This window comes from Capsicum annuum, chromosome 6, assembly GCF_002878395.1.
Source record: "Capsicum annuum cultivar UCD-10X-F1 chromosome 6, UCD10Xv1.1, whole genome shotgun sequence".
Taxonomy (NCBI): domain Eukaryota; kingdom Viridiplantae; phylum Streptophyta; class Magnoliopsida; order Solanales; family Solanaceae; genus Capsicum; species Capsicum annuum.
The window spans coordinates 218,007,733-218,029,507 of record NC_061116.1 but is presented as its reverse complement, the minus strand read 5'-3'; the positions used below and the strand labels follow the sequence as shown (position 1 = coordinate 218,029,507).

The 21,775-nt window shown below is 34.1% G+C and overlaps 2 protein-coding genes across 3 annotated transcripts; one reads left to right on the top strand and one right to left on the bottom strand.

The window, feature by feature from the left end:
* The first annotated feature begins 3,960 nt into the window (after positions 1-3,960).
* Positions 3,961-11,504, top strand: LOC107875719 (transcription factor GAMYB-like). Of its 2 annotated transcripts, none has more exons than XM_047414017.1 (4): positions 3,961-4,746; positions 6,932-7,262; positions 9,845-10,853; positions 10,945-11,504. In XM_047414017.1, exons 2-4 carry the CDS (start codon positions 6,933-6,935, stop codon positions 11,091-11,093), a joined length of 1,488 nt encoding a protein of 495 aa, XP_047269973.1. In that variant the 5' UTR covers positions 3,961-4,746; position 6,932; the 3' UTR covers positions 11,094-11,504. The 2 variants fall into 2 exon arrangements, with proteins under 2 accessions (XP_047269973.1, XP_016578021.2); XM_016722535.2 differs by having other exon boundaries at positions 6,900-7,262.
* A 1,700-nt stretch (positions 11,505-13,204) lies between these two features.
* Positions 13,205-21,152, bottom strand: LOC107875720 (cyclin-dependent kinase C-2). Its single transcript, XM_047414016.1, has 12 exons — positions 20,626-21,152; positions 17,541-17,622; positions 17,363-17,453; positions 16,897-16,926; positions 16,647-16,756; positions 16,484-16,556; positions 16,276-16,396; positions 16,076-16,193; positions 15,206-15,345; positions 15,039-15,096; positions 14,248-14,318; positions 13,205-14,134 (listed from the first exon to the last, which is right to left on the bottom strand). The coding sequence occupies exons 1-12, from the start codon at positions 20,733-20,735 to the stop codon at positions 13,621-13,623; spliced, it is 1,518 nt and encodes a 505-aa protein (XP_047269972.1). The 5' UTR covers positions 20,736-21,152; the 3' UTR covers positions 13,205-13,620.
* Between the last annotated feature and the right edge of the window lie 623 nt (positions 21,153-21,775).

Here is a 21,775-nt window from a genome sequence, read left to right as displayed (position 1 = left end):
AGAACTCTTGAATTTAAGCCGTGAACAACTGAACATAACCTCTTGCAAAATATAGGATAAAATTATGTGTTCAAGCTGCAAAGACATGGACATAACTCTTATAAAAATATGAAATAAAATTACGCGTTTAAATCGTAAACATAATTCTTATAAAAATATTTAATAGACTTACGTATTCAAGACGTGAATATAACCTCATGCAGGCAGGATATACATTTGAAAAGGGCGGTGAGTTCCATACGCAAGTTTCGGACCATAGGGACACGCTATGTTTTTCTAAATATAGGCACATAAATATATATTATGGTAACTACAAACTTTTAAAAAAAGTTACATCGATCAGATTTTAAAGAATATTCTGTTAATAATAACAAAAGCAAAGGATATTCGTATATTTGTTTCAAAATAACTTATTTTACTAGCATCGCAATGCACATGTAATGTAAAAATAAACAAAACCCTAATTGAATTCTTATTAAGTGAAGCTCAGTAAAAATAAAATAGAGATGATGTCATTAAATAATTGCGAAATAAGAAAAGATAATATTTTTTAGGGGATGAATCAAAAAAGAAATTGCGTCACATAAAATAAGACGAAGGAAGTATATATAATTTCGTAAAGTAATGTTTGAAATAGATAAAATATATGCCCTTTATCTCTACTTCATGAAGATAGAAAAGTCATTTCTAAAAGCACTCCGACTCAAATGACGTATATTAAAGAACATAAAAGTAATATAACAGCTACTACAAAGTCATAAGAAAACAAAAGTTATAGCAATTCCAGATATTTTACAACTAAATACAACGTAAAAATGATAATATAAACTTTTCCATACCAAACTATATAACTAGTAACCTAAATTATTCGGCAACTTCCATATTTCAAAATTCAAATAAGCACAGTACTAAATTAAATAATCAGTACCCTAAATTGTACGGTATCTTCAAATTTCAAATTTTCAAACTTCAGTTTTTACATCCTAAACGTCTCTAAATGTCTGATCAATACATGATTAATCAGTTTAATTTACTGCATCATAATATATATATATATATATATATTTACCGATTAAATTAAAGCTGAAATATATAATGTAAATATTATGTGCGGATAAAAAAATCTAAAAAATCATTTAGTGTCACATTTTAAACATTGCAGCATGGGAGAAAGGTTTTGTATTATCCCACAATTTTTCAAATAGTTGTCAAAAATGACCTAAATAATTTTTTTGGGATTCTTTGTTTAGAAAATGATTTTTTCTCCACCCATTCTAAATTGTCTTTCACGTAAGATGACCATACTATTTTGTTCATTTTCACATTGAACATCTTTTTATATCTTTTCAATTAAAATATTTATATACCAAAAAAAGAAGTTTTCCAAATTTGTTGCTTTAATTGGAAGTATCAAATGACTACTAACTTTCATAGAAAAAGAATAATATAAAAAGGGATAAAGGGTCCTACAAAGTTTTTATTTTGCATAATGAATGATATTTTTTTTTTCAAATAGTTGGACATGTTTTTGGACTATCAAATAAAAGAAAAGTTGATATTGAATATTACGTTATAAATTATAACCAGTACTTGTTGTGATAGAGTGATAAGTATTTTCTTTATTTTAATTAGATATCTCGATTTTGAGTTTTAAATATGAAACTATCTTTGTTAAAGTGCATTTTATCCTCCAATCATGAATTTTGAATTGCTCAGGTTCAATATAAGTAATGCACATCACCTGTTGGGTTGAGAATGAAACATGGTTTTAGGTTGCCAAAATAAGAAAATTTATGCAATTTATTTGAAATGGTAAAGGGGTTGTAATAATTCTTATAAATCCAGAAAAAAATACACTTTTTTTTTTTCCTTCTGCCAATTTATTAAAAAAAAAAAAGAAGAAGAAGTATAAATTCCCCTGGTCTGGCCTTGTTTAGACAAGTACCAAACACCTTAACAACAATAGTAAACCAGATGTGGACAATATACAAATATTGAAAAAGACACTTTATATTAATTAATGTAAAACACTTAAACTGCAATTATGTTATGTAATTAATTTAATTATATTCCCCTAACTATGTTCCCCAGGTGGGGCAAGTATAGTGTGACTAAAGGGATTATTAAACTTTCCCTTTTTAAAACAAACACACTCCCACTAAACTTCCTCTAATCATAGTAATTATTGCTTAATTAAACTCATTCTTTGTATTACTAATAAATTATACCTTTCTAATCACCCCTCCTTAGTTAAATAAGATGAGTACTACTTATTAAACTAACCACTCAACCCCATCAAACATTCCAAAAACAATTAAATAGATCTTTTAAGTAAAAGTATGACGTTTTAAAGTTTTCTTTCACATTCGATGTAGAAATTTTCATTTATTTTTCCTCAAGATTAATTCAAATAACACTTAACTTCTATTTTGCAAAAGGATAGCATTTATTATATATTTTTGTAATTTATGGTTTTTTTAATTATGAAAAATAAAATTTCATCTACTTATCACTTATAAATTACACATAATCAAATAAAATTTATAAATATTGTCATATATAAGTTAAAGGTTCGAACCATATGGAAGATAAATTAGCAATTTTATATTAACTGATAAGTTAAATATTTGAATAGTGTGCAAGATAAGTAGATCCTTTATTAAGAGACTTTCACTGTTTATCAACTCTTATATTAAAAAGGAAAAAAAATCCATAAGTGATGAAATTCTTGAATTGTGTAATTTCTCATAAATGAAAGTTTTAGTATTATTTTTTCTCTAGTGAGTGGCCTTTATTGTCCTGTTGTGGGTCCCATAATTACTACAAGTAGCTTAATCATTTTGACATCAATAAATAATTAAACCAAGTTCATACTACAAATAAAGGGTAATTAATAATAGTACTGCAACATTCTTTTAAACCCCACATAGATTAGTAATTCATTATTAATGAATGTAAATGATTAAATCCCACATCATACTATAATAATGCATACTCCCCCTGGTCATTATTTTACTTTTTTAAAAGTAAATTGCATGACATTTGATTAATATTTTAAAAATATATAATTTAATATTTAAAATTTAGATTGATCGAAAATTATTAGAAAAATGTTATAAATAGTAATCCTTTTTATATTAATATAATAAAAAAAATTATCTTAAAGTGTTGTTTAACGTTTATATAAATTGACCTCGAGAAGTGAGATAGTAACAAGTAAAAGTAAACGGAGGGAGTATTTTTGTTCTCCATTTTTACTTGTTCAGTGTATATTAATTCATTGGTTTAATTTTATTAATCCATTTATACTTTACACGCTTCTTAAAAAGTAATGATTGCTATAAGTATTTTACCACATCCTATTAATTGGTGTTTAGTATTATATCTTAAAAAATAATTAATTAATATTGAGAGTACAAAAAAAGGATAAATAACTCGATGCACTAAAGCTTCCGTTATGCGCAAGGTCCGGAGAAGGACTTCACCACAAGAATGTATTATACGCAATCTTGCGTTACATTTCTGTCAAAGACTATTTTTAAAGCTCGAATTCATGGCCTTCTGTACATATGACAGTAACTTTACCGGTTACTCTAACACTCCCCTTCAATATTAAGAGTAATACATGGAAAATATAAATTGTCCACAAAATAACATACTCAATGTATTTCTACACAGTGAAAATATATTTTAATGGACAAAGAAAAATTAATGGATGAAATAGAAATATATCAATTTTTACTTGTTCAGTTTAAAAAATTAATAAATAATTTATTTAGTTTCTAATTATTTTTATTTTTATTTTTTAAAATACCAAAATTTACTATATATATATAGTAAAATTATAATAACAGTATACCAAGTCAATATTAGAAAGGAAAGTAATAATAATAATTTAATAACAAAACTCCCCACATGTTAAAACTCTCAATATATTTTATTTTTGTTTAACACAAGCAAGCTGCTTCAACATTTTTTTTCTTCTCTCTCTCTCTCTAAACTTTTTTTCAGTGTTATAAATGTCAAAATCTGCATCTCTTCTCTTCACAAGTGCAATTGCCCCCATTACTATCGCCTAGTTGTTGAACTAAGAGAGAGAAAATGCCGCAAAAAGTAAAGAGAAAAATATAGCTAATAAACACTACAGTACAATTTTTAATTTTTTTTTTTCATTGCAGAAAAAAGAAACTTTCTTTGTTTTTCATTCTTTTTTTTTGTTCTCCTTTGTGCTTTTTCCACTTTTTAATCTAATGATGTTGTGTTAAGTGTTAACCATTCCTCATTTTTCTCTTCTATCTTTGCCTCTTCTTTTGCCATGTATTTTTTTTTTTTTTTAATTTTCATAATCAGCTGACACCTTTTATATTTCTCTCTCTATAATTTCTTTTTTATTTTTGTTTAAAATTTTGAAAAATAAATGGATCTTGGTGATACCCACTTGTTTTTTTGCTGACCCTTTTATCAGGGTTTGGAAAAAAATCAAATCTTTTTTTTGACCCTTTTTAGTTTTGGATTCACATTTGAGGTTGTGGGTGTTGGATTTTAGGTTTTGTATTTGCATGATCCAATGTTAGGGTTTGGTTGTTGGTGTTTTGGGTATTTTTTTTAGTGGGTTTAAGGAATTTTTTCTTTTTGGGGTTTAATTAGATTGAATTCTATTTTAGTTTTTTTTTTTTTTTAGTTTTGAAGAAAGTGGTGGTACTTTTAAAGAGTCCTCGGGCAACTTTACCAGCTTTCTTCGTTCAGGTAAAAATATTAAATGCAGGATATGATGTGTTAATGATAGTTTATGTAACTACCTTAAATTATTTGATTCAGCTTATTGTGTGTGGTTATTGGTTTTTCAGTTATGTTAGGGCTGTTAATTGCTAAAATGTTAAGTATTTATTTGTCATGGTCCTTGTATTTTTGGAAATGTATCTCGATTTAGTTTCTTTGTTTCAGCTTATTGTATGTTGTTATTGGTTTTCCAGTCATGTTAGGGCTGTTGATTGCCAAAATACTGAGCATTTATTCAACATGGTACTTGTATCTTTGGAAATGAATTGCGATTTATATTCTTTGTTTCAGCTTATTATATGTCGTTATTGTTTTTTCAGTTATGTGAGGGCTTTTAATTGTTGGAATGCTAAGTATTTATTCATCCTTATACTTGTATTTTTGGAAATGTATCGCGATTTAAATTCTTTGTTTCAGCTTATTGTATATTGTTACTGTTTTTTCAATTATGTTAGGGCTTTTAATTGTTAAAATAATAAGTATTTATTTGTCACGGTACTTGTATTTTTGGAAATGTATGCGATTTAAATTCTTTCGTCCAGCTTATTATTTGTTATTTTTTTTCCAGCTATGTTAGGGCTGTTAATTGCGAAATGCTAGGCATTTATTCGTCTTGATACTTGTAAATTTGTTAATGAGTCGCGATTTAAGTTCTTTGTTTCAGCTTTTATTGTATGTTGTTATTGCTTTTTTTTTTTTTTCAGTTATGTTAGGGTGTTAATTGCTGAAATGTTAAGTATTTATTCATCATGGTACTTGTATTTTTTGGAAATGTATCGCGATTTGATTGGTCTTTAAGTTGTATAAGTTTTATTGATTTGAGGGTTGGAGTTTTATATGTTGCTTTTACAGTTATTTGATGACATGCATCAACATTATTTGAGGCATTTTCACACATTAGAACATTTCAGTATTTTTAAGCTGAGGATATGCTGAGTGATCTAATAAATTGTGCATTTTGATGTTTGTTTACTCATAAATAGTTTTATGAACAAGCGCCCAGTGGTGGATGAGGTTCCTTTATGTCAGATTGATTTCGTTATCAGCAAATTATTGAGTTTGTTGGTCGATTCGAAGCTAATTGATTGGTTGATATACTTGGTGGTTTCTTTATGTTGTTCAATTGCTATACGGCTTACAAAGAAGATTTACTTGGGTTTCGGACAAATCATTACTTTTTTTCATCGTACAGCTGGATGTTGAGCTAGTATTTCTTGGTACGAGTATGGAATTAAGGGGTAGTTGATTGGTTGATTTTTAGATAAAGAACTTGAACCCTCTCCTTGCCGATTTCCTTCATTTTATTTCAAGAAGTTATTATGTCACACTATTTGGTAGTTAGATGTGATAAGGTGATGTGATGGATTTTTAAAAGTTTAGTGCCCTGAATTATGCGTTCAGGAACTCAAGAATAGGTTGTATTTCTTGGAATTAATTTACGTGTATCACGATGTTTGACTGGTCTCAAAATGACAAGTCTTTTTAACGAGTTGAGAGGTAGGGGCTTCATTATTGGTGTTGCTGAAGTCTCTTAACTGTTAAAATTGGAAATTCCTTTTACATTCATTTTAGAGCAGCACTAATCTCTGTCATTTGCACATATTATATCAAATTTGACATTTCAAACTTCTGAGGCGGAAAAAGTGGGAATTGTGAGTTTCTTTCTAAATGTTTATTTAATGATAAATTGTGTCGAAGATTGGGTGTCTTTTGTGTAGAAAAAGAGCACAAAAATTATGCAATGACTTACATCAAGATCCTTACAAGTGCCCAGAGTTTTTTTATGTCACTTCAATTGTTGGTTGTGATAAGGTGATTTGATGGGTTTTCCATAGTTTGGTACCCTGGAAAATTTCAGAATAGGTTATACGTTCTTCGTCATAAAATATTTTTTCCATCTTTGTTACTATTACTTAAGTATCTCAATCTTGCTTGTAAAAGTTGGCAGTTCCTTTATTGTCATTCATTTTTATAATAAGCTCAACTGGCCTTGTCATGAATGATGTCACTCCTCTTGGACGTGTTGCCCTTATTACTCCCTTGTCGTCTTGCCCTAGTAACAACCAATTTTATATCGCTGACATTCGCCGTCACTATCATTTACTTCTTCAACTTTATAGGATATGAGTATGACAAGTGAAAGTGATGACAGGATGGCATCACAAGATGGGGTGGATTCGCCATCTGTCGAAGAAGCTTGTGGTGGAGGAATTACCGGAGGAGGTCTACCACTTAAAAAGGGCCCATGGACTTCTGCAGAAGATGCAATTTTAATGGATTACGTCACGAAACACGGTGAGGGGAACTGGAATGCTGTCCAAAAGCACTCAGGACTTGCTCGGTGTGGTAAAAGTTGCCGTTTGCGGTGGGCCAATCACCTGAGACCAGATCTAAAGAAAGGTGCATTCACTCCCGAGGAAGAGCGGCGCATAATTGAACTGCATGCTAAGATGGGAAACAAATGGGCACGAATGGCTGCTGAGGTTTGTATCATCTGAAAATCTGATTTGTCATTGCCTTCTACATATGCTAATGTCTTATTTCTCTTCAAATATTAATTTTATAATAAAATCCAAAATGTGATCAGATCTTATTATGTTTATTAAATTATTCTCTAGAATTTGTTTAAATTGACAGATCAAGATAAATATTGGTAATTTTGTTTTTTGGGTAAAATAGTATTTTTTTCTTTTTTTCTTTTTATGTATTTCTGCCTCAAATACATGATGATTACAATTCATATACTAAAATCCTTTTATGGAAATTTTGTGAGTCACTTTTGGGAAGAAAAAAACAGGAACAAAGAAGATTCATATCAAGCTTTTTGTATTTCTTTTTCTAGAGAAAATCCTTTTCTTTAATTTGTTTGACACATTGCTATTACATAGAGGGCCGCTGAAATTTCATTCCTTAAGTTGGTTAATTGTGCTGCCTTAAAAGCCTTATCTGCCCCCTTAAATGATCTTACACCAGTTTATAATCACACATTCAAATTCTTGGAAATGATTGCGCATCCTTTCACTTTAAATTTCTATTTCATTAAATTCGATTATGTGTTTTAGCTGCATGTGTTATACCTGTCATTAATTGTCAAAATCTATTTTGGATTGACACTCACTGTTAACACTTTTGAAATAATGTTTAAATAGTCGTTGATAATTATTCTGCTTTTGGGAGAAGCAATTACAAGCTCTCAAGTGTGATGTCACTTATCACTTACCTTTCAAAAACACTGTATAGGAACCAAAACTTGAATCAAGTTTTCAAGTGTGATATCTAAGTATCTTGCTTATTGCAAGGTCAAGTGTGATGTCTAGGGTTCTTTCTTATTGCATGCTTTTTTAAATGTGATGTTTAGGAACCTTGCTTATTGCAAGCTCATCGAAAATTGTTTTTTTTTTTTTTGAGAAGCAATTAATGTTCTTTCAGTCTGTTCTAATTGTGTGCTATCTACCTGTTCGTATGTTTCTGGTGTGATGTCTGGAAACCTTTCTTATTGCAAGTTTTTTTTCATTAGACATACTTATCTTTTCCTTTTTGTGTTGTCCTGTTTGTCAATAAGCTCTCTGGACTAGGATAGTGAATCTGGTATGCCTGATTATTGATTGAAAAACGAGTGACTTAACTTGGATTGTGTGATTCCCATCTGGTTTTTTTAATCAAACTCTTGCTCCACCATTTATAAATATAAAGCCCTTTCTCAGTCTTCATTGCTCAGTATGCTCAGCCTAAGAGACATGCATATCCTCCTGCCACCTTTCCTGAAAGAAATGTTCCAAAGAAACCGCCTTTAGGCGTGGTCCATTTTGTTTGTTCGTTGTATTCCTTATTTTTCTGTTTACAACATGTGCAAAATAGTGAAATTTTTTTTTAGTACTTTTGTAATCAGTGAATCAACTACATCTCAACCCCTGATAGTGGGGACAACAATATTTTTGCATCTAATCCAAATGAAGGTGGGAGTGGAGACAAAGATGTCCGTGTCATTTTTCCTATTTATCCACTTCCACGTGCAGTTATCCATAACTTGAGTTGACATTTAGGAGCTATATGTCTAGATATTCCGAAAGTGTGTGGTGCTTATGATATGTTATGAAATCTCTTTTTTTCCAATAATGTATTGGATTTTATATTTGATGACGGTTGTGGGTTCTACTTTAGATTTGAGCAGGGCATCAAATTTAAAATGATATGACATTTATTTGTATGTCCATTTGGGAAGTTCATCGCACTGTTGATGAAATGACATACTTTTAGTTTCTAGCCCTATTACATATTGGTGCTGTTGCTTTTTCTCTTGGGAGTTAGGCCAGTATCTTCTGATTAGCTGTCTTCAGCTGTACTCCTCTTGGCATCTCTTTTAACTTTATGTCATCATTTTTAACACTTAGTGGTGAAAATGTGACTAATCATGACCTGATGAGAACTGTTATAATATGAATGTAGTGCTTAACAATGTTAATCATAGAAGTTCCCGAAAACCAAGATGTAAAGTTGTCTGGCTCCTTGGGATTCATCATATCACAAGGGTCTTCTCTGCCTTACATATCAATTAATAATTATATATTCTATATTCTATATTGCACTTGGCAGAACTCTCCTGCTTGGGTAGGAACTATCTTGATCAAGTGAATAAAAAAGGCAACGTGTAATATAGAGAAAGGGAAGGTACTCATAGTGAATGCTACATTGCTGGGACCCCGTGATAAGCCTCTCTTCATTTTTTCTGAGGCTTTTTGTGATACTCCAAGTCCATTATTCCCCCATATGGTGCACATTATATTTTGTGTTAGGTGGTTTCCCACCATGTGTGTAACTGGATATAAACAGTAAGTGGTGCTTGGTTGAACTTTATGTATGGACATATTTGAATAATGTTCTTCCTGGACTAGAAATGTGGATTTCCTCTCTTTTATCTGTGGATTTAGCTCTATATCTTTTATGATGTAAGTTGAGTTTCTAAAATAACAACTGTGACCTCATCGTGTTCTCAAATTGGAAATATTGTGGTGTACCATTCATTATTTCAGTTTAACTTCTAATCTCTCTATTCTACTCTTTTCAGTTGCCTGGGCGCACAGATAATGAGATAAAGAACTACTGGAATACCAGGATAAAGAGACGTCAGCGTGCAGGCTTGCCAATTTACCCTCCAGATATTTCTTTTCAGGCGATCAGCGAAAACAAACAAAATGAGGAGTTGGGTGCATTCTCCTCTACTGATTCACAGTATCCTGATTTCTTGCCAATGAACAATTTTGAGATTCCAGCTGTGGAATTCAAAAGGTTGGAATTCAATAAGCAGTTGTGTCCACCAGCACTTCTTGATATTCCCAATGGTGGCATACTTGATATTCCTGGAAGAAGCCTGTTGGCACAGGGTCTTAATTCTGCCTATTACAGTCGGTCATTCCTCTCAACAATGCCTCCAGCCAAGCGTATACGAGGTGCAGAATCTCTGTTCTCTGGTTTAAATGGTGATTGCTCTCCATCAAAAAATGAAGGTTCTTTTCCAACCTGCCATCAATATCAGGATGATGGTTCCTTGCTTGCTCAGTCGATGGGATTTTCATCTTCATTTAATCAAAATTTAACATCTGTTCATCACCCCTCATCCTCGGGTGTAATTCCTGGCAGCCATGCCCCTCTAAATGGCAAGACCTCTTCTTCAGAGCCCTTGTGGGCAGAGAAGCTCGAGCTCCCTTCATTCCAAAGTCAGATGGCAAGTTGGGGCTTATCTTCTTCCCCCCTTCCTTCACTTGAGTCTGTCGACACTGTGATTCAGTCCCCTCCAACTGAGCATACTGAATCATGCAATTTGTCACCTAGGAACAGCGGTTTGTTGGACGCTGTACTTTATGAATCTCAAACTATGAGAGCTTCAAAGAGTATCTTGCACCAGGAGAATTCTGGTGATGTGGTTGATAATTCATGTCCCGATCTTCACGAGACTGGATGGGAAACATACGGTGATCCAATCTCTCCATTAGGTCATTCTGCTGCATCAGTGTTTAGCGAATACACTCCTACCAGTGGAAGCTCCCCAGAGGAGCCCCAGTTGGTGACAATGCCAGGTGAGACTGATTATTATATTAACTTCTCCTTATTGTCTCAACAGTTGGAAAGCATATAGTTACGTAATTTAGTCGTTTTATGGTGATGAAGGTTGCAAGGTTAAGCAGGAGAAGTTTGATTTCGGACCCTATGATGGGAAGGAAGATGCATCAGACCTGATCTTTTCCAGGCCAGACTACTTGCTCGAATCCAATTGTTTTGGTCATATGCAAAAAACCGCAAGATCGATCTGGCACTGAATATGCTGTATTTGGTTCTGATCTTTTTGATGATTATAGTCTGTTAGCCACACCATCAGGTCAAGGCTGTGGACGTGGTTCTTGTGCACGGGTTGCCATGTCTACGATCTAGTGAATAAGCTCCACAAGATTATGGTACTTTTAACGCCTTGCAAACATTTTTCGATGCAAACTTTGATTGTTCCAGCTATCAAACAACTATAGAAGACTGATGTAATATTTTTCCATAAGCTGAAAGTGACTTTTCATGTTAGGTTGTCTTTAGATATTGAAACACAAGATACTGTTTGTATGCGGCATTAACTTGCCTGCCTTTCATTTCCACTGTGTTTGACCACGAATGTGACGCATATTGTTTGTTCTGGGACAAGAGTTTGAAGTGTTGCTAGTTTGCTACTCCCTTTTTCTCCAGATGAATTGTGTATTTTCTATTTTCAGTTATATTGGACATCATATATGATGGAGGTTTGCAGATTGCTTTGAAATGCTTTATTTAAACCGAGGGTTTTTATCGGAAACTGTCTCTCTATCTCTATGTGGTAGGGGTAAGGTCGTGTACATAGCAGAATGTGACAATTCAAGTAAAGATGGAATTATGATTGATTTTGCTTCTCTTTTAGGAGTATAGCCAGCCAACGGTTTTTATAAAACAAAAACATGAAAATAGCATAAGATCCTAAATATTTCTATTTTAGTTTTCAAATGATAAGTCCTTCCAAATGGATCAGAACGTCGAACATTGTTGAGTAGTAAACGCTTTTTCATTCTTAAGTAGAGGTTTTGGATTTGGATTCACGTCTTGTTGAGTATGGAGTCACTTTATTTTATTATGAAGTGCTTTACCGGCGTGAATCCAAATTTAATTGGACCCATAAGTGCTTTATTTTCAATATAGAGTTTCATTCAAATTTAATCGGGAACTGAAACCTTTGTCAAAATGTTCACGTAAGTACTTGATTTCCTATGGGCAGAGGGAGAGAGAGATACATAGCATTCATTTAACGTAAACCCTTTCACGTCACTACAAATGCTATTTGATTATCTTATGCTCATTCCACTCACAGATTTCATGTTCGAGTCTAAGAAATAAGTATCTTTTCGTGCTTTCAACTTCAATACTATATGCTTATATCAAGGAAAACACTACATAATTTCAGAAGAAAAAAAGCTTTTAAAATTTATGATCTTGAACATGTCATTAAATTTCTTTTAATTTTTCATAAAAAAATCTAATTACATTTGTGTGAACTTATTTTCTAATTTTTTTATTTTTTTTTAAAAACATCATTCTTTTCTTTTAAAAAGATAGAATCACATAAGGTTAAACCATAGGAGTATTATTTTTAATAATGAAGGAAAGCTAAGAAAGTAATCAAATACTTCTACCAAAGCAGAAAAGGGGTAAAAAGCTTATACGTAACATGTATTTACTCAAAATGGTGAATATACAGTACATGTGTTTGAATATACACATCTATCACCTAATTATGATTAATAATATATAGTTTTTTTACTTTATTAATTCACTTAACCGTAGTAACTTAAATAAATTAATTTGAGGTAAATATTCAATGTGGATAAGTATTTATCGAAAAAAAAAAAGAAAGTGTTAAAATTATTCTATGATCATCTTCTCACAACTTTTGGTCATAGTGATCTATCATCAAAATAAATGTCACCATCATTAAAGGAAAATTGTCTCCATATAAAGCATCCTTGTTTACCTAATTGTTAAGTAGTAGATTTGATAGAATAACATGCAAGTTAGTTGATTTTCTTGCTAAGCTGGGATTTTAATGTAATAAGATTTCATTTCTACAAAAAAAGTAGTCTAAGATCCTGTACAACCTATCTATATCCACGAGGTAAGGTAGATATAGACTAGGCTATAAGGATAAACGGAGACTACATTAAGGAACAACGACGGGTCATACACATTATGAAAATACACCGAGTACGTTGTTGTTATACATTTGACTTTTACGCTCATGCACATACACATTATGCGAAAAAATACATGACCAATCTACACAAGTCGAGAAATACTAACAGGCAATATGGCTCATCTTTCCAATTAATTCAACTCACAAATATAAAAGAGCTGTTACACATTTGGATCTCAATTTACGATTCATAATAAGCAGACTTCAATGTTCAAACAAAAGGAAGATTGTCGATGCAGATGGAGGAACCTTAGCGGAGTTTAAATTTAAGGTTCTGTTCACAAGTAAATTTGGAGGAGGATAGACAACATAAGACAATGTCCATAGAACATAACAGTATATATTTTACGTAACCTTCAGTATGACAACTTCCCCGTATAAACAGGTTCATTCGACGACCTCCCACACGCTGTCTCCCTTCTCTTGCCATGCATGTGACGGAACAGAAAACCAATGAAGCGGGGAACGCATGTGACGGAACAGAAAACCAATGAAGCGGGGAACGTTCCAATCCACAGTTTGCTTCTTATATTTCACATAGAGTTTGCACATTTTCCTAACCGTATAGTAGCAGGAATGAAGCATTACTGCTGCCAATTGTATTGTTGTTGGTTGCGATTGACATTTGAGCCACGTCCAGAACCAGAAGAACCATACGGAGCACCGTGAGGATAATTAGGGCCTCCAACACCCCTGGGACCACCGCCTCCTGGCATTCCTCCTGAACCATATTGGGCACCCCTTCCTTGAGGTGGATACCGACCACTGCCATAAGCTCCACCTTGGCCACGAGTAGGGTGACCATATCCTCCAGAAGGATTTCCACCAGCTGGATATCTGCTTGGTCCTGCCGGAGGTCCATGCGGCTTTCCATAGTGGTGGCTAGGTCCTCCAGCAGCCTGAGGATGGGATGCATGCATGGGATTTGGCCCTGGTCTCATTTGAGGATGTCCTTGCCCTGACTGCTGAACTGGTGGAAGTCGACCATGCTGCTGCTGGTGATGCAATTTCTGACGTTTAGCTGCTTCCTCGTGCTGCCTCTGCTGCTGTCGCTTTTTCTTTGTCTGGAACTCATGTGAAGCTTCATAGGTTGGCAAACTGCTCAAGTAAATAAGTCCTTCTTAAGAAAGTTGCTCACTAGAACGTATGCGGAATTCAAAGAGAATCTTTTTGATAATTTTGAGGAAAAAAGAATATCTAGAAAGAATTACCTCTTTGGGTCGCAAGGTAATGGATCAGTCCAGAAATACTCGGCATCAAGTGCATCCTTGGCTGATATTCTCTTTTGACAAGATAAAAAGCAGAAAAGCGAGTTAGTAAGGACATTGACATCATTCATAAGCACTTTTCCTTAACGTTCAATTGTCATTGGACTAGATAGCCATGCATTTTTAATGCACAATGATAGCAGTTGCTCATGCAACCCATCCCCCAACCCCCAAACCAAGTGGATATTGGAGAATGTTGACTACCAGAGTCAGTCATGTTGGTCTATCGCACAATTACTAGACTCATCAGTGGCACTGAAAGTCAAAAATCTTATATACATCAATAGCAGCTTAGTCCGCAATTTCAAAGATAAGATGGTTCAGCAACCCAATTAACTTATAGCTAACATACCAAAAAGATCAAATAACCTTTAAGAATGATATTAAAATACCACTTAACTAAATCCTCCAAAAATCTAGTTATTCTGTGAAATTTCTTATACCGAAGTAAATTGTTTAGTACATTGGAGAATTGCAGTGAATTAATCAAGCAAAAGAATACATGTCGGTTTATTTTGCACGTCTTTTTCGCCCAAACAAGGTTTGAACGAAGTGACTACATAAACTAGAAAATATGATGAACTTGGACAATGGGATGCTACTTTGGTCTAAAAAGCACCATGACACATGAACATCTGAATAAACCTTTTTAAGAATATGAGTTTCAACATTGTCTTGTACTCTACTATTTAGAACAAGCATAAGAATGCCAAAAATGCAAGAGAAACTGATACCTGAGATGGGTCGAGGGTCAGCATCTTGTCAAGTAACTCCAAAGCATGTCGATCAAAGCTAAAGCAATTGACGCACAATGTTATAAATAACATCAACATCTATTTAATACCAATGACTATGCTGTGGAACTAGAGCAAATATTGCACAACATGTACAGTTTACTTACTGTCTGAAAACTTCCCTTAGACGTCTTTTCAATGGCCTTGTTGGTTTGAAATTGTTGTACCATGGAATCTTGGAAACTCCAGGCCAATTAACCTCGTCTGGAGAGCCACACAACTCAAAAATCTTATTCAGCTGCTCTGGCTGAAATCAATGTAACAAAGGGTTATTCACCTGAGCACTGTAGAAATTCGACACAACGTAAAGTCACAAGAACACATGTGCTGCTTTTGAGTAGGTTATTCGGGAAAAAAGAAAATTGTGAAAATACATGAAACATCAAACAAGTCAAGTTCTTGCTTTAAAGCTCCATAAGAGACGAGAAGGTTTGAAAATCCTAATTAATTAGTTTGGATTAATGCAGATACTGCAGTTTGTGCTGAAAATCCTTGGCAAACAGGTGTAGAATGAAGATCTATGCCCTTCCAACAAAAAAAAGGTAGTAGTGTAGAATGAATATCTTTAAATCTTGTCATAAACTGGTGCACCACAGCTCAAATATAAAAGAACTCTGATGGTGAATATTTAAATCTAAGTGATGCAGCAAATTAGGTGTAGAAGTAATCAGTTGTCTTGAACAGTCTTAAGATACGATGATAAATCAGGCATACCATCAACCAACCAGAAATCAGACATAAAGAAACACTAGGCACGAACATACTTCCCCCCAAAGAAAAGCCCCCAAAGAAGTAAAAGGTGCAAACATCACCATCACAATTCTTTTCAAGTGCAAGCTGTTACTATTATTCCTTAAACCATAGATAGTCTTTGTAAGGCCAAGAATAGTGAAGTGTGTTTTAGTTAGACTAAAAGCTTACATCTTCACTACTTCTGTAAGATTTAAGACATTTAACCGACAGAACACATCAGCTACCTCATCCTTCCCCGGAAAGATTGGTTTTCCATGAAGCAGCTCAGCAAAGATGCAACCAACCGACCACATATCAACGGCTGGACCATACTTTGTGGTCCCAAGAAGCAGCTCAGGTGGTCTGTTGATATACCACAAGTCAGCACTCACACAAGATGAAAATTCCAGCTTACCCCAAAGGATTGGTATCACACAAATCATACCTGTACCATAAAGTAATCACACGATTTGTAAGATTTGCATTGTGATCATTTGAGAAGGATCTAGCAAGCCCAAAATCGGCAAGCTTCAAATTGCCTTTGTTATCAATCAGAAGATTGGAACCTACAAGCAAAAGGAGAAGACTTTCAGTTATCACCACACTTGTAGAGTTTGAAATTAGAAAATCAGCATGAATTTCCTAAAACAAACCTTTAATATCACGATGAAGTACTTGATTCACATGACAATAGTGAAGTCCTGTCAAAAGCTGCCTCATGTAACACTGCAAAAGAGAAAGTGAATATCAACATCCTACTCACTCTCTTCTTTCAAGCATCTTATTTTGCTCAGCAATGCTACCAAACTATGTTACCTTAATCTGCGGAACTGAAAATCTCATTCCAGGACGATCAGCAAGCCCAGTCAAATCATGGTCCATGTACTCAAAGACCATGTAGATTCCACCTTTATACTTGTTACCATCTGCAAATGAAGTCACATGTTTACTTCAAATATGACAAACTCAATTAAATCAGAAGTGACATCAGGACATCAGGCGCGGGGATCTGAGAGAAGCAGTAAAAGCATCCTATGAAGCTTAAACTGAATTAAGCAACACTTGCCTGGCCTTCCTTGCTCATCCTTCTCACGACCTGCAGCAATTAATAATTGATACTTTCAGAGGACTGTTTACCACACACAAAAGAACACAATCATTACTAAACTTCCACAAAACTATTTGGACCTTTTTTACAATGTCAAATCTGATACCAAAAGGACCTTTTTTGCAATTTAGCTCTGTTCCATAGTTGAATATAGTTGGATATTGATGAAGATCACAGTCAATTCAGGGAAGTTTAATACATTTGCTCTGGAAAACACAAGAAATGTTTAATAAGGTAAAAAGATCTTATTGGCAATGCAATTGCAAGTGGAGAAACTTTTGTACGACTTTTTTCATTACTGAAGGAAACCCACAAAAAGGACACGTAACTTTTGTATGTGGTTTTTAAGTTCACATGAAAAGGGCCCATTGGTAAATAGTAAAAACGTCACAAGATGAAAGCATGTATATTATTCAACTCATACCTGGAGATGTTACAATCTCTTTCAGGTCAATCACATTTTCATGGTGCAGCTTCTTTAAGATTTTAATTTCACGTATTGCAGTTATTGGAAACTGCATATAAGAGTTAAGAAAAGCTTCAGTGAGAAGAGTTAGAAAGAATTACAAAAATGCGAATCGTATTAAAAATAAGAAGCTCACCCCTTCTCTTTCGTTGTCCATGCGTATCTTCTTCAAAGCAACAATTTCCCCTGTTCTAATTTCTTTTGCCATGTACACCTGACTGCAAGGTAAAAGATACACCATATTAACAGTTGTACATCTAATGAACAAATTGTTGAGCACCAGTTCAGGTAGTCATCCTTTTTTTTTTAGTTACAGTTCACACTAAAAATTGGATAAACTAACTATTCCCTCCATTTAGAATCTAACAACCACGTCTACCTTTTGATTTGTATTAAAATCATATCTAATTACAGAAGCACGTTTAGCACATCAAAGTTTCATGTTCCCACCTACACACTCGTCAGTAACAAACTTCTTTTCCAGAACATTCAAAAGAAAATATATGACCCATACATGTTTTCCTATTTAACATGAACAAAAACATATGTCAATTGTCCTCTTAATTACTACGCAGATTAAGAAAAGAACTCAATACAGCGTGGCGGAGGTTATGAAAGCAGAAACTTGAATCCCACAGACCTAATGGGACAGAGAGCATAACCTCAGTTAGAATTCTCAACAACAACAACATACCCAGTGTATTCTCACAAAGTGGGGTCTGGGGAGGGTAAAGTGTACGCAGTCCATACCACTACCTCAGCTGAAGTAGAGTTAGAAATTTTTGAATAATAAAAATATTAAAAAAATTCCAAATATCTTTTTGAATATGTCAATAATTTTCATCTATAAAATATCACTCTCAATAGAATCAATTAGACATGATTAAACCAAACACTAGAACTAACATGCAAAATGTTGGCACCCCTAATCTGACTGATACCTACGATTCTTCCCACTGCGTTATTTCAATTCCAATTGTTTTGAGTGTTCTCATTGGTAGTGTTTTGGTAATTGAATCTTAAAATCAGTTTGTGTAGCTGAAACCTTCCATTGCTGGGTTAGAAGAGTGTAAAATGTGAGACAACCTCGAAGTTTCTACGAAGCGCATGAGATTTCATAGTCCCTACTCCTTATTAAGAAGGGACATTACTTTGGTGAGACAAAGAAGGAGCTGGAAAAGGTTTCCTCATTTATTCTCAACTACTTTTTAGTGTTGAGATAGAAAAAAAAAGATGTTTTTTCTTGTTAAAAACGTGTAAATTGATTTAGCTAAAAAAGTGTCCTAATTGAACACTGCTTTTTCTTTTTGTGGTCGAAATAGTGTTAATTGAATCTGCCCCCAATCTTATCATCTAGAATTGTGTTCCCAAAGAATACGAAAGCTATGAGGGAATGACTCTAGGAGTTGTTCTTCACAGGACCTTACAGACAAAATGGATAACAGGATATCAATCCCAGCTTGGCATATGAGGCAGTTCCTACCCAATAAAATCTGCAGCAGAGAGGTTTGTCTTTCGCAACAGATGCTACATGTGTGAAAGGGAGACAGAAGATGCACACTCTCTCTTCCTACATTGCCCCCTAGTGATATGGTTAGGGCAGATGATTCTGGGCGTTTGATATGTGAAGGGCAGTGAAGCAACCCTTATTTGGCTGGAACTAAAGATGTTTTGGACCAAAAAAGGAGAGTATATGAGTTGAAGTACAAAAGTCTCCCTTTCAGCATTTTGGTGTAAGTTGCAAAATGGACATGGAGTAGATAGTATAAAACAGCTTCTTAGTTGCCTCTCCACTTAATTGTAAAAAAAGACGATCTAAACTTTCGATCAGATGCAAAAAGCTAAGAACTTTGAGCTGAATTGTTTGTCTTCGATACTATAAGCCAAAAAAAGAGACCTTAAAGCTGAATTTTCTTGTCAGCAACTATATAAGCTAAAATACTGATCTACTAACTTTTCAGCTCAAAGCTGTCAGCTTCTAAGAGTTTTTAAAAAATACATGTCAAAGGTCAAGCAGAGCCCAAGACTAACACTTGCAGCAAACAAAGTCTTTAACACGCACAAATTCTCTTAGTACAAGCAATAATATAGTGAATGCTCAGGATCTCAGGCATATGTTTGAGGTGGATTATATAAATCTTATGTATTCATTCCTTTCTACTTGGACCCATTTCATTCCAATACTCAGTAGTATGTTTCTTAAAAAAATGATAACTTCAACTCTTTTAACATACACACACACACACTCTCTCTCTCTCTCACACTACATGTAAAAGAAATAATTCAAAAATGATAACTTCAACTCTTTTAATACACACACACACTCACTCTCACACACTACATGTAGAAGAAATAATTTAAAAAAATGTTAACTTTAAGTCTTTAACATGCACACACACACCACATACAACAACAACAAAGCCAGTGTATTCTCACATAGTGAGGTCTGAGGAGGGTAAGATGTACGCAGTCCATATCACCTCTAAAGAAATAGAAAGGCTGTTTCCGATAGACCCCCGGCTCGAGACACGAAATACTAAACAAATTCAAAATGAAGGTCCTACCGGTAGAAGAAATAACTCAAGAAAAAAAAATGCTATATTTAAGTCTTCAACACACACACACTGTCAAGAATGGACCTAACTCAACCTCAAAAACTAGCTCAAGAGGTGAGAATTACCCAAGTCCATATAAGCAAATCAATAGTCCATTCTCCAACCAATGTGGACTTTTACCCACTCTAACACCCCTCACGCCCAGGCCTAACTGGCACTGGCGCGTGAACTAAGAGCCAAAACGGGAATGGACCTGGCTCTGATACCATGTCAAGAATGGAATCAAAGCCAGGTCCATTCTCATTTTGCGCTCCCAGTCCATGCGTCAATGCCAATTGGGCCTAGGCGGGTGTTAAAGTGGGTAAGAGTCCCACATTGATTGAAAAATGGATTAATGGTTTGCTTATATGGATTTGGGCAATCCACCTCTCTTAAGCTAGCTTTTGAGGTTGAGTTAGACCCAAGGTAATTCTTGACACACACTACATATAGAAGAAACAATTCAAAAAACAAGAACTGACCCATTCCATTCCACTACTCAACAATAGGTTATCTAAACAAAAAAAATGACAACTTTGAGTCTTTAACACCCACAACACAGAGAGAGAGAGAGAGTAGATGTACAAGCAATAATTTTCAAAAAAGAAGGATAGAAGAAGAAGAGACCCATAAGTGCCTTCACCAATCTGCTCCAATTTTTCGAAACAATCAACAGTTCTAGAACCCCATGTTGGTGCTTCTGTAAGATTAAGCTGTTCTGCTCCAGCTATTGCCATCTTCCACACTGATCTGAAATTCCTCCAAAACAAATATACCCAATAATTCACCTACAAAAATACTAGGGTTTCTCTTATTAAATAACAGGAAAGATCAAATCAAGAATTGGAATAAAACTATTTTTTTGGAGAGTGGTGGAGTGACTCTAAATTCAAGAAAAGAGAGTATTTATGGAATCTGAAAAAGGAAAAAGAAACAAGACATTGCATTGGACTAGTGAATGCTAATAAGGAGTAGTATTTATTTATTTTCCAATAAGAATTTAAGTTGGGTGAAAACCAAAACAAGAAGAAGAAGGAGAAGGGAATTTTTTTTTTCTTTCCCTATTTACCTTCGTCAAAGTCGAGAATAAAGGGGAAAAAAAATCCAAAATTAGTATATCAAAGATGTTTGTGGTGTATTTTTAAACTCTTTAATCCTTACACTCTTTTTGTTTTAATTTGCTATTTAGAGTATGAGAGTTGAACTAATTAATTTCGAGTGTGAATATGGATGAGTAGACACACCAGATCCAAGATGAGGTGTTGCCATATATGTTATTTGTAGATGACGTAGTACTGCTTAATGATACTTGCAGGCCACGACGAAGTAAACAATAGGCCGGAGGTTTGGAGGTAAATTCTACAGTCTAAACAGTTCAGGTTGAGCGGGATCATATCGAGTACTTGGAGTGCGATGTTGTAATACTAGAGGTTGACATGAAAATGAATCTTGATTCATAGGTTATCTTCAAAAGAAGGTGTTTCAAGTATCTTGACTCTATTATTCAAGAAAATTTAGAAATCGATGATCATTTGCATATCATATAAGTGTCGAACAGATAAAATAGAGGCTCATATCCGAAGTCATGTGCGGCAAGCATGTACCACAAAGTTTAAAGATAAATTTTACGGATGGTGGTTAGATCGATTATATTGTATGATGAGTGTTGCGCAGTTAATAACTTTCAAAGATGGGAGCAATGAAAATGATTAAGGACGAAGATATTGGGTACAAGTGTTATACCCCAAAAATTCAGACCAATATTAGAACCATGCTT

Coding starts and splice junctions, on each gene's coding strand:
- LOC107875719 (XM_016722535.2), top strand. CDS start 6,903: ATGAGTATGACAAGTGAAAGTGATGACAGGATGGCATCACAAGATGGG. Junction 7,263..9,844: donor GGGCACGAATGGCTGCTGAG/GTTTGTATCATC, acceptor TACTCTTTTCAG/TTGCCTGGGCGCACAGATAA. Junction 10,854..10,944: donor CCAGTTGGTGACAATGCCAG/GTGAGACTGATT, acceptor ATGGTGATGAAG/GTTGCAAGGTTAAGCAGGAG.
- LOC107875720 (XM_047414016.1), bottom strand. CDS start 20,735: ATGGCAATAGCTGGAGCAGAACAGCTTAATCTTACAGAAGCACCAACA. Junction 15,097..15,205: donor CTAAGGGAAGTTTTCAGACA/GTAAGTAAACTG, acceptor CAATTGCTTTAG/CTTTGATCGACATGCTTTGG. Junction 14,135..14,247: donor TTACCTTGCGACCCAAAGAG/GTAATTCTTTCT, acceptor TTACTTGAGCAG/TTTGCCAACCTATGAAGCTT.